Source organism: the organism of the source record quoted next, unplaced genomic scaffold (genome assembly GCF_019419815.1).
Source record: "Pyrus x bretschneideri cultivar Hongxiangsu unplaced genomic scaffold, Pyrus_bretschneideri_v1 Contig16, whole genome shotgun sequence".
Classification (NCBI taxonomy): domain Eukaryota; kingdom Viridiplantae; phylum Streptophyta; class Magnoliopsida; order Rosales; family Rosaceae; genus Pyrus; species Pyrus x bretschneideri.
In genome coordinates this window covers 1,906,733-1,921,771 of record NW_025999457.1, presented here as the reverse complement: position 1 = coordinate 1,921,771, position 15,039 = coordinate 1,906,733, and the positions used below count along the sequence as shown (strand labels likewise).

At 34.3% G+C, this 15,039-nt stretch overlaps 1 protein-coding gene across 1 annotated transcript; it reads right to left on the bottom strand.

Annotated features, from left to right (window-relative positions):
- Nucleotides 1–255: 255 nt before the first annotated feature.
- Nucleotides 256–3,396, bottom strand: LOC103935585 (trihelix transcription factor DF1-like). The gene is given in 3 exon segments (XM_009345357.3): nucleotides 256–1,769; nucleotides 1,771–2,425; nucleotides 3,033–3,396. Coding segments are annotated over 3 exon segments (1,989 nt in total). The 5' UTR covers nucleotides 3,320–3,396; the 3' UTR covers nucleotides 256–722.
- Between the last annotated feature and the right edge of the window lie 11,643 nt (nucleotides 3,397–15,039).

Below are 15,039 nucleotides of genomic sequence, written 5' to 3'. Positions count from 1 at the left end.
TATGTGTACATTTTTTTTGTCTACACCGTATTACTAGCACGAAACATCACAGTAGTGTTGTATCTGTACTCTTTCCTGCCCTAACTTTCTCACTCTCTCTTAATCAACTAATTCTCAGTAGAAGTTCGAACTGAAAGTAAATTTTGATATCAATAGACTAGAACAAAGTAATTCTCAGTAATTATTACTCTTGTTGTTAATTTCTGTGAAAGAAATAAAAAAAGTGGATGTAAACAAACGAAAAACAAATATAAATGCATCCATAAAGATACTAATTTATAACTATTCTCACATTTACACCATCAATCCCAATAACAAAAAAAAAAAAAAAAAAAAACATATACAACACTAGTTGAAAACTGTCTATTATTTATTTTTTGGAACTCGAAGTTGATGATCCCTCTTTCTGTCTTCCTTTCTCATGACCTTATTTATTTAAAGAGAAAAAATAAATAAATTATAAATAAACATTTTATAACTTGATGACTGACTATACCCCTCCTCTCAACTCTCAACACTCACCTTCACCATTTGCCTTTCTTTTTTAAATTTCTTCCCAATTTGTGTATATTTTTGCTTTGCATGTTACTCTTCTCCTAACACAAAATTCAGGACCCGCCACATTGTATTTGACCCACTTACCCGTCCGAAGGCCCTGCAAAATCTGACCTACTTTCTTTGAATCCATGTTCTATTGGCCTTTTTCTCAAGTTGTGGCTCACTCACTCAGCTGTTGCTGCACCCACTGGAGCTGGTTTGTTTGCCACTATCTCGTAATTCCCATCACCTTCATCATAATCCTCCTCCTCCTCTCCATCCTCCTCCTCGTCATCGTCATCACCGATATTGTTCTCCTTATCTTGCTGATCATGATGAAAGTCCCCTTGGTTCTGATGATGGTCAATACCCATCATTAGTCCCTGATGGTCTTGCTGCTGCGGTGACGGCGGCTGAGGTGGCCATTGCTGTTCCGGCCTCACCATCAAAGGCACCGAGTTCTCGGGCTTGAATTGGCTCGAAGAATTATTAGTACTAGTACTATTGACATTGTTCTGATCAAACTTGTTCCTCTCTCTATACAAACTATCCAGCAGGTTAAAGTAGGGACATGTCTTCGAATCCTCGGGCCTTTTCTTGTTGCTTTCCTTCACTTTCTTGAAGTACTTGTTAATGTTCTCCCACTTCTCCTTGCACCTTTTTGCGTTCCGGTTGTATCCGAGCTTCCTCATTGCTCCTGAGATTTCCTCCCAGAGTGGCCCTTTCGGTCCATTCTCTTGGTACTTAGAATCAAGGCTGGTTCTCAGCTTGATCAACGCTTGTACCTCCACTTTCGGCCATCTTGATGAGCTTGGCGGCATCATCAAATTATCGTTCTCCCCGTTGTTGTTTGATTTTGGAACAATGTCAATGTTCATCGCGGTCTGTTGTGGTTGTGCTTGTGGTGGTGGTGGTGCAGGCTTCCGCGGCGGAGGAGGCAGTGGCGCTGGTTGTAACCGCAGCAGCTGTGATTGGTTCGGCATGCTTTGGTGTTGGTTTTGATTTTGCTGCTGCTCAGATACCCTTTGCAAGAATGACATGAGCGCGGCATCTTTGGCTGCGGTGATTGATCTTTCTTGGGCTAGAATCTCGCGCTCTCTATTGATTCTTGTCATCTCTTGCATTCTCCAAGCTTCTTCCCTTACCATTCTTTCTTGTTCGCGTTTCTCGATTGTCTCCAAGAATCTCTTCTGGAGGTCCTCTTGCTTCTGGATCACATCCTTCATAAGTCTCTACGAAGAACTCCTTCCATTTTCTCTTCTTCTTGGCCCGCCCTTCCAACTCCTCATCGGAAGAGGTGGAGGAAGAGGTGGAATTGGAAATGATGTCGGTGGGTATGGCTGACAAAGACGTTGGGAATCCAGTGTGCTGCTGCTGCTGATGTTGGTTGGCATTGGTTGTAGGGTTTGCTGTTGTTGGTTGATGCGGCCGAGGTTGTGGCGGTGGTGGAAGAACTATAGGGTTTGTCTGCGGGAATGAACTGGGGAGTGTGAGGTTATTAAGTGTTGGTGTTGCAATGCCTTGAGAGGACACAGTAGTAATTGTAGGGTGCGGTGTAGCTGACGATGGAACAGTAGTACTAGTTGTAGTAGTACTACTATTAGGATGAAAAATTGTTGGAGGGTTAGCCATTGCCGTTGTTGTCACTGTTGCCGCGGCCGCCGCCATAGGCTGATGAGGCTTCCGTTGATGATGATGAGTAGTACTAGTACTGCCAGGGGTCGGAGGTTGATTTTCGAAGGCGTTTAACTGGTCGAAAAACCGATAAGTCTTGCCTTCAGACTTGCCGGTGCGGCCTTCTTTGGTTCTCCTGTGGTACTTGTAGACATTCTCAAACTTCTCCTTGCATTTCTTGGCGCTTCGATGATAGCCAAGCGCTGCAAGCTTCCTGAACGATATGAAAACAACAGTTGCACAAAAATCAAAACACAGACAAATTAATAATTAAATATATTAATTGTCTATCTTGAATTCAGCAACAAAAACAAAGCATTTCCACATAAAATTACAGTAGTACTATTCCACTGAGAAAAATTATGATCAATAAATATGTAAGAAATAATTAGCATCCAGCTAACGCTGGGAGGAATATATCAGATATATATACATGCATGTAAGAAAGACCAGAAAGAGATTCATTGATGAAAGACAGAAACCTTTTCTAGAAATTGTATGACCCAATTGGTGAAAGAATTTATTCCATTTGTTTTAAAATTTTCAATATTTTTTGAGGAATTTATTAATATTCCCATTGTTGACACTGTAATTTCTTCAGATGGACCAAGGAGAGGTAGAAATTAAAACCAAATGAAAAGACACAAAAAAATGAAAAAAAAAATAATTACCCAAAAGAGTAATTAAACAAAGTGAAGGATTTGAAATGGATCATAAGCAAACAAAAAATAAAATTAAAAAGATATATAGTACAAAGAAAACGAAAATTTCTATCAGTCCTCCTCAGATCTCAATTAAAATATATCGTAATTAAAATTAACCTGGAAACCTCTTCCCATAAAGGACCTTTAACACTTGCATCACGAAAGGCGACGTCCATGTCGGACCGTATTTGCAAGAGAGCTAAAGTCTCTTGGCGCGGCCACCGGTTGCCACCGAAGCTCCTCTCACCACCTCCTGAAAGTTCCTCATGACCACCTCTGAACGTTTCTTCACCTGAATTATTATTCGAGCCATCGCCGCCACCGCCTTCAGGAGCTGCCACAGCCACGGCCGCAGCATCGCGGCTGGTGGAGCTCCCTAACACACTAGTAGAGTCCCCCAGCATAGGACCAGCTGGTCTACTTCGCCTTTTTCTTCTCTTATTCCCCTCTGGCTACAACAAAACTAACAATTACGACTTACAGCAGATGGAACTTTACAACCAAAACATGTCACTCACGAAAGAGAGAGATGGTGAATTCTGTACAGAAGGGTTTTAAGAAGACGGGTGTAGGGTGAAGTTATTAATTTATTTCGGTGGGATCTGCTTCTCGATCTCAAGCAACATGTTTTTCTTTTCCCTTTTTTTTATTTTATATATATACATATATATCTTCTTCTTCTTCTTCTTCTTTTTTTTTTTTCTTTTTTGCTGTGGAATCTTTTGGTTTTATTTTTTTCTGTGTAGTTGGTAAAAAGAAACAAAACATTTTTGGATCATTTTCCTTATTTTTCAAATTTTGAAAAATACATTATTATATATATGACGTGTGGTGGAACCAGCATGGGAACATTAGTTGTATTAAATCCAACAACTTTAAAAACTCCATGTATATTTGTATGTATGGTATTTGACTCTTTAAACAGTTAGAGCAAACTAAATTACAACATTCTCTGCCTACTTCTTCTATTTTTTCCTATCATCCTTGTCTTCTCCTTCTCACTTCTTGTGTGTAACTTTATTGGGCGCACCAAATGCTCAATGAAATACTTCAGTTGACAAGTTTTGATAGTCTTCAACGTTACTCAACAGTTTCCTATAGCCACTCTTGACAAGCCTCTTCAGATCATAGTAATTGTTGACATATGTTGTCATAAGCCTTTGATAGATGGTGGCAATAATCGACAAGTTCCTATTAGCTGCTCCATAAAATGGTCCAATAAAGTTTTTTGGTCAAAATCATGACCAATTATTTGAAAATTATGGCTACACCATTGTATATGGCCTACCAAACAGATCGTGTCGTGTCAAATTCGTTAGCTTAAAGAGTTTTTAATAGGGGATCCAATAGCAGCGTGGTTCATTAATGGGTCGATTCATTTCGTGTCGAGTTAACGAATCGTGTAAGTAATTGACATGCCTAATGTCTAGGTCTAACAAACAATATCTTATTGCGTTCTTAACAAGTGACCTGGTAATGATCTAACTCGTTAATAGGCTCTTAATGAGTGATCTGATAATGACTCGACTTGTTAACGAATTCACTTGAAACTTATTATGTTCGTTTCAGTTCTTGTCAGGTTAACAAATCGTGTAAAAAATTATCAATCCTAATGTATATATACGTAGACAGAGATTATTCTTTCTTCGGTGGTAGCGTTACAACAAACATTTGTTAACAGCTGCGCAAAGAGACGATGATGAATAAGTTGGTTTTCGTCTGTCGAGCTAAATTTAGTTAAAAGCCGACCCATCTAGGTCAGCTTTTTTTCTCTTTCCTTTTTATTTTTATTGTTATCTTTATCTTTTCTTTCTTTCAAGGATATTTTTTAATTTTATATTTATTATATAATATTTTCGAGGCTCATCAGATCAGGGTCAGCAGCTTTGCTTTTTTGGGGGCTGTTTTTGGAGTTCAGTGGCCGTTGGCTACAATTTAGTTGAAATTACTATTTTACTCCCAACGTGTGTCCCATTGAGCTTTAATCATTGAAAGCTAATCTGATGACGTATTTTTTATTGGATCAGTACAATTGCAGATCTAGGTTTTGTTGAAATGTAATTCAGAGTTTTTGTACTTAATTAGGTAAATCTTGGATTTACCAAAACACCCTTGGTTTAGAAAATTTACAATGAGAAGAAAAAGCTACTAGTATGGTATTGTTGACCAGATATAAAACGAGCGAGATTAATGTGAGCAAGTGAATTTCCTCTGTGTTAAATATCCTTATGTACATTTTTTTTAAGAGTACTTATATACATTTTATGTAACTCGAGATCTGGTTTATACTAAATTAATAAAAATTATGGAGACGGATTTGAACTTGGTTGTAGAAGTAAGAGCATATTGTTCTAATCTTAGCTGAACTAACATTTTCATTTGTTTGACTTTCTTTTAAAAAAAATTTGGGAAAATTTTCTAAACTCTGTTTTATTATTTTATAACCATAATTAAAAGCATGTTATTAAAGAACAAATATATAAGCTAAGACTAGTAAAAGTTATAAATAAATAAAATTAAAATTTAATAGTTAAAAGTTCAAATTATTTATATTCCGGAGCTCTGTAAATTTATGCATATACTCCAATTCAAAAGGTAATAACATATAAGAAAAATGGCCTCAAATATTTTTCAACTTGTTGGGTGGAAGTATAACTGTAGAATATGTTGCCCAAGGGGCCTCTTGTGATTGTGACAATCAAAGTTTGACAAAATTTTATTCTCCCAATTGAGCAAAAAAATATTTTTCAATAATAATTTGTCATCTTAAACATAAATGTTAAAGAGATTCTTTCAAAAATGAGACTTTTCATACTCTTTGTAAACTCACATTTTTTGCACAATGTTTATAATATAGACACGAATATTGACATTAAACTGTGTGGTAACAGAAAATCCCGCTTTAAGAGAGCTCCCTTAGCATTTTTCTATCTTAAAAGAGACATTTTGGAGTGGGATCCACTGTTGGAATTAGTTGAATTAATCTTTCTTTGGTTAGATGTAGGTCATGTTATTAGGCGAAAGCCATTTATGAAGAAGAAGTAAATGGTGGCCAATTTTTCAGTTGGGTTATAGACCTACCATAATAAATTGTGTGGAAATTTCGACGGCCCTGATCTAATCATCACCGATGATGAAATTTTTGGGACCATCAGCTTGTAATTTATTTCCATGCTTTTCTAATTGTGTCATGATCAAAGAATTGTAGCCGTACATACACAATTTGTGCCACGACTGTGTATACTATTACTAACGTTACGTTTCACCTTCGTATTTTAAATTCCACTTAGAAATGGAATGTGACTTTTGCTTTTTGGCGATAAGGTTGTTGTGACTTGCAAGCTAGTTTTCTTATCTTTTGCATTTGGTGCGTCAAATATGTGTAATAATGGACATAGTATTAATAATATGGACCATTCATGTATTAAAATGTTATTATTCAATAAAATACTTAGCACATTATCAGGGATGGCGCCAATAAAGGACCAGAGTGGTTTTGAGGTCATTTTAACTACGATGTGAGAAATTTCTCTTTGGTCCCAAGCTTGCAATTGCTGTGAGACATGAGAAAAAAATATGGATTGTTTGTTGTGAAGAAGTTGAGTTGAACCACATCCTTGTTCTCAAAATCTAACAATTTTGTCCTCATATTCTAACAAATATGTTGTTTTTGTCTTTGTAGTTTAATAAAACAGTGAGTTTGTAGATAGGGTTTTATATTTTAAATTTTAATATTATTTCTAAGGCAATTTAATCATCTATTATTTGCAGGCCTCATAAATGCCCTCCTTCTACCAAACGATGCAAACCATAAAAAAATTTGGGGTGTGCTATCCACACACCCCATTTTACTTCTCATACACCCCTTGATAATTTTTGTCCGTTGATCTTCTTCAATTCATTCGATCCAATGGTCAAAAATTAAAAAAGTGTGTGAGAAGTAAAATGGGGTGTGTGGATATCACACCCTTTTTTTTTTTTTTTTTTTATGTTCTTACTATATTTTAAAAAATAAATTTAGTTGTTTTCCTGCTCTCTACCTCCCACTAAGTTGTGTTGCACAATTCTTTTGATTTTCTTTATTTAGATTTAATAGGTCTTTCACTTTTGTGAATATTGCTTTAATTCCTCAAGTTATGAGTTTAATTTTTGTTTTATATATATATGAAAGGCTTTCCCTCACATAGAATCCTAACTCCACCACTGCATGTTATGTAGTCACGCATTTACGTTGAATAAGACTTGTGTATTCTTTCTAAACTTTCAAGTACAATAACTTAGAGTTATATGTTCCAGTTACAAAGCTCACGAACTTTATAAGTATGTTAGATGCGTGAGATGTTAAACGTTTGAAGTGTCTTTTATTGAGTTAATTAAAAAGGTTATTTATTAATATAATTTATTACCATGGTTTGGAATTCCGTGCCAAACAAATAAAACTTCATCATTGTGCAATTAGTTTGCAACACCATTCACTCTAGACTAAACCATAAGGTCAATAAATGAGTTGACATAGCGGCCTGTGGTTATGGCAGATAGGTCTTTGGGTAGTATTCATTTTCGGAGCTCATCAAATTTTCGAAAATTCATAACACTCCTAACGTACATGGTGGACTTTTTGGTCAATGACGTTTTATTTTTAACAGACGGTATTCTTTACATTAAGGGATGGAGAGTGGGCTAAAACCTCATAATAAACTAGCAATAATGTGATTCAAATTCGCATTTGGCAAAAATCGAACCTAAAACCTTTTACTTACAAGTGAAGAGAAATACCACTAGATCACAATATTAAATGGCGAATTTAAGAAATTGGATTTGCACAAAAAATCAAAGAAAAAAAAAATCAACTTATAGGGAAAGGAAAGATAGAAAATGGGAAATAAAATTTTTGAAACTTTACAATTTGCAATCAATTCTGTAACTCAATTATTGAGTTAAAAAAACAAGTGGACTGCCCAACCCATATAATGCAAGGGAGTGGACCCCCTTAATCAATTACTCATTGGCGTTCTAGTTAAAATGATATCTGGAATTATCATAACTTTCCATTTTAATCTTTAACAATGAAAGACCATAGAGAGAATCTTAAGCTTTTTCACTATAAATCATTTTGGTTATTTATTGAAAAATTTATCAATATCGTTAAGTAGAGTGGTTAGTTTGACAAAAATAGTCTTGAAAATGTGGTCACGTGATTGTTCAGTGACAATTTAACAAGAATATTGATAAATTTTCATAAAAACACTAAAATAATTTACAACGAAAATACACATAAACCACTTATATTGATTTCTATTGTCAGATACTAAAATAAAGAATTACACCAATATCAGAACTCCTTTTTAACTAAAAAGCAATAAGCCATAATGTACAAATCATCGAAGATCAACTAGTTGTTCAAAGTAATTATACACGGATTAGTGGCTTCAGTAGTAATAAAAATGGAAGTTAAACCTAGGGATGGCAATTTAACCTGTTAAATTTGATCCCTGCAAGTAACCGATCTGAATGATTCGGTTATGATTATTGGGATATCCGTCTCAAATCCATACCCGAAATCGAACCATTTCATCTATGAATAAAAAAAATATAAATATTTATTATATGAAAAGGGGTTGTTAATAATCATGCATTATTAGATATGAAATTAATTATTTACTTTTATATCATTAATAATAGGAATTATATGCTTGTAATTTTCAAAAGTGTAAATGTTTTCTTAGTAACATAAATTTTTAATATTACTTATTAGATGCATTGTTTCAATTGTATTAATAATAGCAATTTATTTAATATTGCTTTTTTAGTATTCTTCATTTAGTTAATAATATAAATAAATATATAAATATCATAATGGGGAAAACGTTCTCCAACCAAAAATCCGTCAACTGATGGGTTCCGTTATGGAGAAAATCCGTTCGAAAATTTTAAGGGTTCGGATTCGGAAAAAATAAACGAATTCGGATACGAAGATGGCACATCCAAACCCAATCCATCCTGTTGCCATCCTTATTAAACCCCAAGAACGTGCAGATTGTCTGATGAGGGTAACATTTTTAGGCCAGCCGCCAACCGAATAGCGTAAGCGATAGGTACAACCGAATAGGAAGGATAAGGGAAGGGGCATAATGGTATATTGAGTACGCAGAGGTGGAGTAGTACCTAAGGTAAACGTGAAAGGATGTTTTTTACAAAAAAAAGAAACGTGAAAGGATGAGCACCGTCTATTTTTAATCTTTTTTTGGGACAAGGGTGAATCTTACGTATCGGATAATGATAAAATTAGTTACAGTCTCCGTATCTTATCATTTGTTAAAAAAAAAATTAACTTTAAAATATACTTTTACTGGCACCACCTAGCCTTCCTTTTTCTTTACGAATGATATAGGAATTACCGAATAAGATATGCATAGAAACCATAGCACCACAAACTAGCTAATAGTACTTCTTCTATTTTAATGTTCAATATCGTTGAATAAAATGGATAGGATGTTAACCAAAATCCTTGTTAATGAGACGCCAAAACATTCAACGATAGTTTAGTATTGAAAATCACTACAAATACATTTCTCACGTTCGTGTGAATCAAACTTTGAATATTCGCAAACCAAGTTAGGATTGGGTGCAGCTAAGAGCATCTCCACCTGTTAGTGGAGGGCAAATGCAATTAGGGAGCAAGGCCAGGATGATTCAAGGTTTAAGGAGCCCGACGGTCAATCAATCACTTGTCTAGGGCCTTTCTCCTGGTTAGGAAACTACTTCCTCCTCTTTGCTTATATGTCCACTCTTTTATGACACTGACTTCAATGGAAAGTGGTTCGGAAGCAGCTCTTATAAAAGGGGCACTTACTTTCATTCATGAAGGCTATCCTAATTTAGGCCTCTCCCTCAAAGGGTTCACCTCGTCATTAGGTAGAGACGCCAGCAAAATATTCAATCATGAACCTAGTCCGTTGGATATCTGCTATTCACAAATTTATTTTTTATTTTTGTAATGTTTTCTTTTGTCTTATCCTCACGTGTCATTATTGTCATAGATTTTGTTTAATTTGTAAGCGCGTTGAACTTTGTAAGATTTTGTAAGTGTGAACTTTGTAAGTTTTTTAATTTTTTTTAATTTTTTTGGTAATTTTAATGATTTTTTTTAGAGTTAGCGTAATCCTAGCCTTTGAATTTTTCAATTTTTTTAAATCAGATACTCACAAAGCCCCATGTGGTGACACTGCAAAATTTTCGATTTTTTAATCGTCGGGAATCCAATGGTCCTGATCAACATACAGTTGGAAATCCAACAACTGTAATATCACCAAATTTAAGCCTTTGGCTCTAACGGGCATCACGGGGGCGCACCTCTTGGCTGCTGGCGGGCTTCACGCGGGCGCAAGCCCTGGCTTTAGGATGCAGGGCAGCTGCAAGGGCTACTGCCTTTGGTCCAATTGAATCTCCTTTTGTAAATCAGTGGAGGAGTTTTTTGGGGGGTAAAGGGCAATTCAACTCAATTGTAAGGGCAATTGGGTGATGTGTGGAGATACTCTAAACCAATTGGTCATGTGCACACCAACTCGCTTATGATTCTAATGATCTTTGGCTGCACTTCATTGCATGGGGTTGGTCTCATGTACATATTTTCGCAAACGAGTGAAAATATGTAGGAATCAACCATTTCAATATGACATTTATACAATGAAAATATATTAATCACAAATGAGTGATAATGGGGCTGGTGACAGTATTGTCCATCTACAAATATAATTTTACTTCAAATCAATATTTTTATAATAAACATACACCACCATAATAGCAGTAACCTCTAGTTAATTAAGTATTAAACACATATATAATTGTATATATATATATATATAACGTCATCATAGCTATTTGAATTAAATTTGGTACCTCTTTCAACTTGTATAGTACATTACTTATCATGTTCAACCTAGGGATATAAAACTTACTATGGGGCTGGGTTGATTGGGGTGGATTGGTTTGCTTGTTTGCTTAGGGGGCAATGGTTTCTACAAACGTTCAATCTAGGGCATAGAATAATATTGATAGTAGCAAAGTCGGCAGTTGTTGATTGTACGCCATAATCGACTAATGAAAATGTCAAATCAAGTAATGTAAGTATATTTTATTAGAAAACAACGACGTGATAGAATCACAACCGAGTGCACAACTTGTGCACCAAATAGTGATTGTTTAGTGTCATTATCTGGTCTCATCAACAAATTAACATGTATGTTGCTAGTATTATAAAGCAATAGATTTACAGGGTTATATATAATATATATAGGGGCATGTGCTGAGCTGGCAGAACATATATATCTGTAAAATCTGTAGTTGGATAGGATATATAGATATGCCTTGTACTACTTCTGTAAGTTAGCTATCGAGCTCGGCATCGAGTGAGATGCCTTCCTTCATATGCCCACCATTTTGTACATATCCCTACCATTCTGTATTTACAGCTTACTACAAGGTAAAAACTCCCCTCTCTCCCTATAAGAGGAGGAACTCAAATGGCACACACATCGAAATCATAAAATCTCGTGTCAATAAACAATAATATAAACCTTAATAATGCATTCGTGTTGGGTAAGTTATTCACACGAGACTTTAGACTGTTTGGGTTATTATTTTAATCAAGGCATGCATCATGCAGGTAGTGTATAGCAGGCTGCAGGCCATTGTATAAATAAATCACAACGAAATCACATGGCAAAGTAATTAACTAATCATAGTTGTAACAATGTTATCGCGGTGATAAGTTAATAACAGAAAGATAATGACGTCGTAATTATGGTCGGGTTGAGACTATCAAGAATACACATAAACGAATAATAAATAATAACATGCATATGATATGTCTGCTGTGAGACTCTAAATCTAATCCAATCATCACTTATTTTGATATTTACTTGATAAAGTGATCTAGATTCACAATTTTACAAAAATAAAAATAAAAATTTGTACGATATTTTCAGGTGATAAGAGAATATTTACGTATATATATGCACGCGTGTACGCTAATACTAATGAAATGAATTACTATTTTTGTAGTTGTCTTCTACTGCAACAACTTGTAGGAAAAACCAATCTTGGTGACTTGTGAAAGCCAGATATTCTGGTGCACAACTTTAGCCTTAAAATGTAAGAAACTGAATATAAATGAATACAAACAGAACCGTTTCGATATGATCCAACCTTTGCAGACCGGGTTTAAATACAACGTATACTTCGTAAAGGTAATAATATAAAATATTTGTGGTATCGTACCGATTACCTCACTTACAAGACAAACAAGGGCCTAGAAATAGGAAAGTTTTGGAAATTAATTAAATAAATGTTGGGAAACCTTCAAAGACTAACCAATTGATAAGTTAATACGATGTTAATTACATGTTTTAGTGCACTCCGAAATGTCATCTCATGCTCTAACTGAGCTAACCCTTGCGAAAATTAGCAAATTTCTAAAAACATTATTTCAATATATAAGAAAACCTTCAAATACTAAGGACTCGTTTGGATGTGCTTTTAAAATGACTGAAAGCGTTTTTAGTGAAAATATTTTTGAAAACAATCCTTAGTAAAAATGTTAGTAAATCCTGGAAAAACACTTAAAGTGCTTCCTGGAAGAAACACATAAATGGTGCTTCTTATAGAAAGCACTTAAAGTGCTTTTGAAACCCAAAAATATTTTCCCTAAAAGCGCTTTCAATAATTTTAAAAGCACATCTAAACGAACCCTAAGCGGTTGATAAGTTAATATAGCGTTAATTACACGTTTGAGTCCACTCCATATTGTCATCTAGTTAAATTTAGTCATTTAACTACGATGAAGTAAATAGATGAACACAATATTGCGTGTTAATAATGAAAATTTTAAATAATATCAAAAGAGGATTTCGATTTGACTAATTCTTTTGTTAGGATGATATTTGAACCAATATGTATATACAAATATATTATGAGAAATGATAAACACATAATCTTTTTAATTTATTTCCCATCCTTGTTTAATTTCGTTGCTTCAAATATATTATGAGAAATGATAAACAGTGTTTAATTTCGTTGCTTCAGTATGATTTATTCGATCTAATACAGCCCATAAGAAAAAATAAAGTTTACATGTAGACAAAAGGGTTTACTTCACATGGGGGAGCATGTGATGTGAATGTACACACATACCTCTGTCTACCATGTGGTTTTAACCCCTTGGATTTTATCTGTCACCAGCTAAGCATACACACACACACACAATTGATTCCTTTGTTTTTTTTTTTTTTTTTTTTCAACCTCCTTTCATTTTATTTTATTTTATTTTTATTTTTTTTCTATGTACCCTCCCTCTTTTTTTTTTTTTTTTTTTTGGTGACCTTTTTATTGAATTAATAACAAAAAAAAAAAACAAATTATGCATCACATTAATTTTCAAGGAGCCCACCAAGAACAATTTAAGACTCATGTCAATCAACCTCATGGAATTAATGATTATTTTTTCTCTTTTTCTCCTTTTCAACTTATTGATTTTTCATGTGGGATCTAGAGGTAATTACCTGAATGTGACCCATCAGCAAGGCTAGCTATCTAGAATAGTGTTTTTCAGAATGGTTCCTGCTTTTATCACACTTGATCATTTGTGGATATTATTTGCCACTTTTTTCCTTCAAGTTGCACCACTTCATCTTTTGCTAATAGTAATTAAATATGGGTGAATCTGTAGCCTTATTTTTTTAGAAAAGTGTTATTGGTACTTCAAAAATTTTATTCTACACTCCTCATAAGTGTATTTTTCTTTCCAAATATAGAAAGTTTGGAGTGTAGAATGTGATTTTTGGAGTGCCAATAATAATTCTCTTTTTTTATACAATTTTTTACACACATTTTTATGAGTTTTACTCCATAATGTATTTTAAAGATCCGAATAATCTATTTTTTAGGTCTTCCCTAAAAGATTATGTCTACCAAAATCATCCAAATTTGAAACGATGTGGCAGTTAAATTAAGTGTTCAGGGGATTTTTTTTTTTTTTTGGTAGAACCACATTCATCAATTTTCTTCACCACAAATGAATGTCTTAATAGTTTTGGATTTGTCTAAATTTTTGCAAAGATAACCTATGAATCATGTTATAAAAAATAGACGGTTTGGATCATTAAGATACATTACAGAATAAACTCACACAAACGTATATAAAAATAGTGTCACAGATATGCTCTCATTGAATACATATTTTGCTTCTTTTTCCTTCAAAAGAAAAAGAAGGTATAAAATTAAAGGTGAAAGAAACAAGGCAATAAGCAAATTGGTGTTACAATGATTAAGTAGTTGTATTAGTGACCGCCGTCGTTCTTTGCCGACAATGTTTAATTAATAATTTACTATATATGGATCTTCCCATTAGAAACTTCCTTCTTGTCCAACCCATCTTCATAATATTCCTTGATAATCCTTTCCCTAATAAGCATATAATAATTAGACCTTTTGAGTTTAGAAGTAATTAAGTGTAGATCATGACTTGAATCGTAGCTAGTGGAGTGAATTGAAAGCCATTGCAACCATGTGCCGAAGACTAGCATACTTAATCATGTTTTATGCAAAGCAAACCCAAATGCTGCAAAAGTTTACATTAATTTGGAACATGAAGTCATGTGCATGCAAATAACTAATTCCTTATGAAAGGATTCCAAGAAATTTATGTTTTTAGAAAGTAACTCGCAGCTCAAAATGGTTAAAAGCATTCATCCTAGCCATTGAAGATCTTAATCAAACGACTTCAAATATTTCATGTTTTGGGCAAGCGAAAGGCTTGTAGCTCAAGTAATTAGCCAAAACAAACCCAAATGGTGCAAAACATTTATATCATTGGAACATGAAAGCATGTGCATGCAATTAACATCCATGTTAAACGATTCTAACAGATCAAGTATTTCTAGCAAGCTTGTAACTCAAATGGTTAAAAACATTTATTCTAGCAATGAAAGGTCCTAATCAAATAGTTATATTTTGAGTGAGTAAAAAACTTGTAACTCAAGTAATTAATCTGAAGTAGCATAATATAGAATTGGTTGTATTACCCTACTCCAATAGAGGGGTTCATTGAGGATGGCCCCCATGTGCC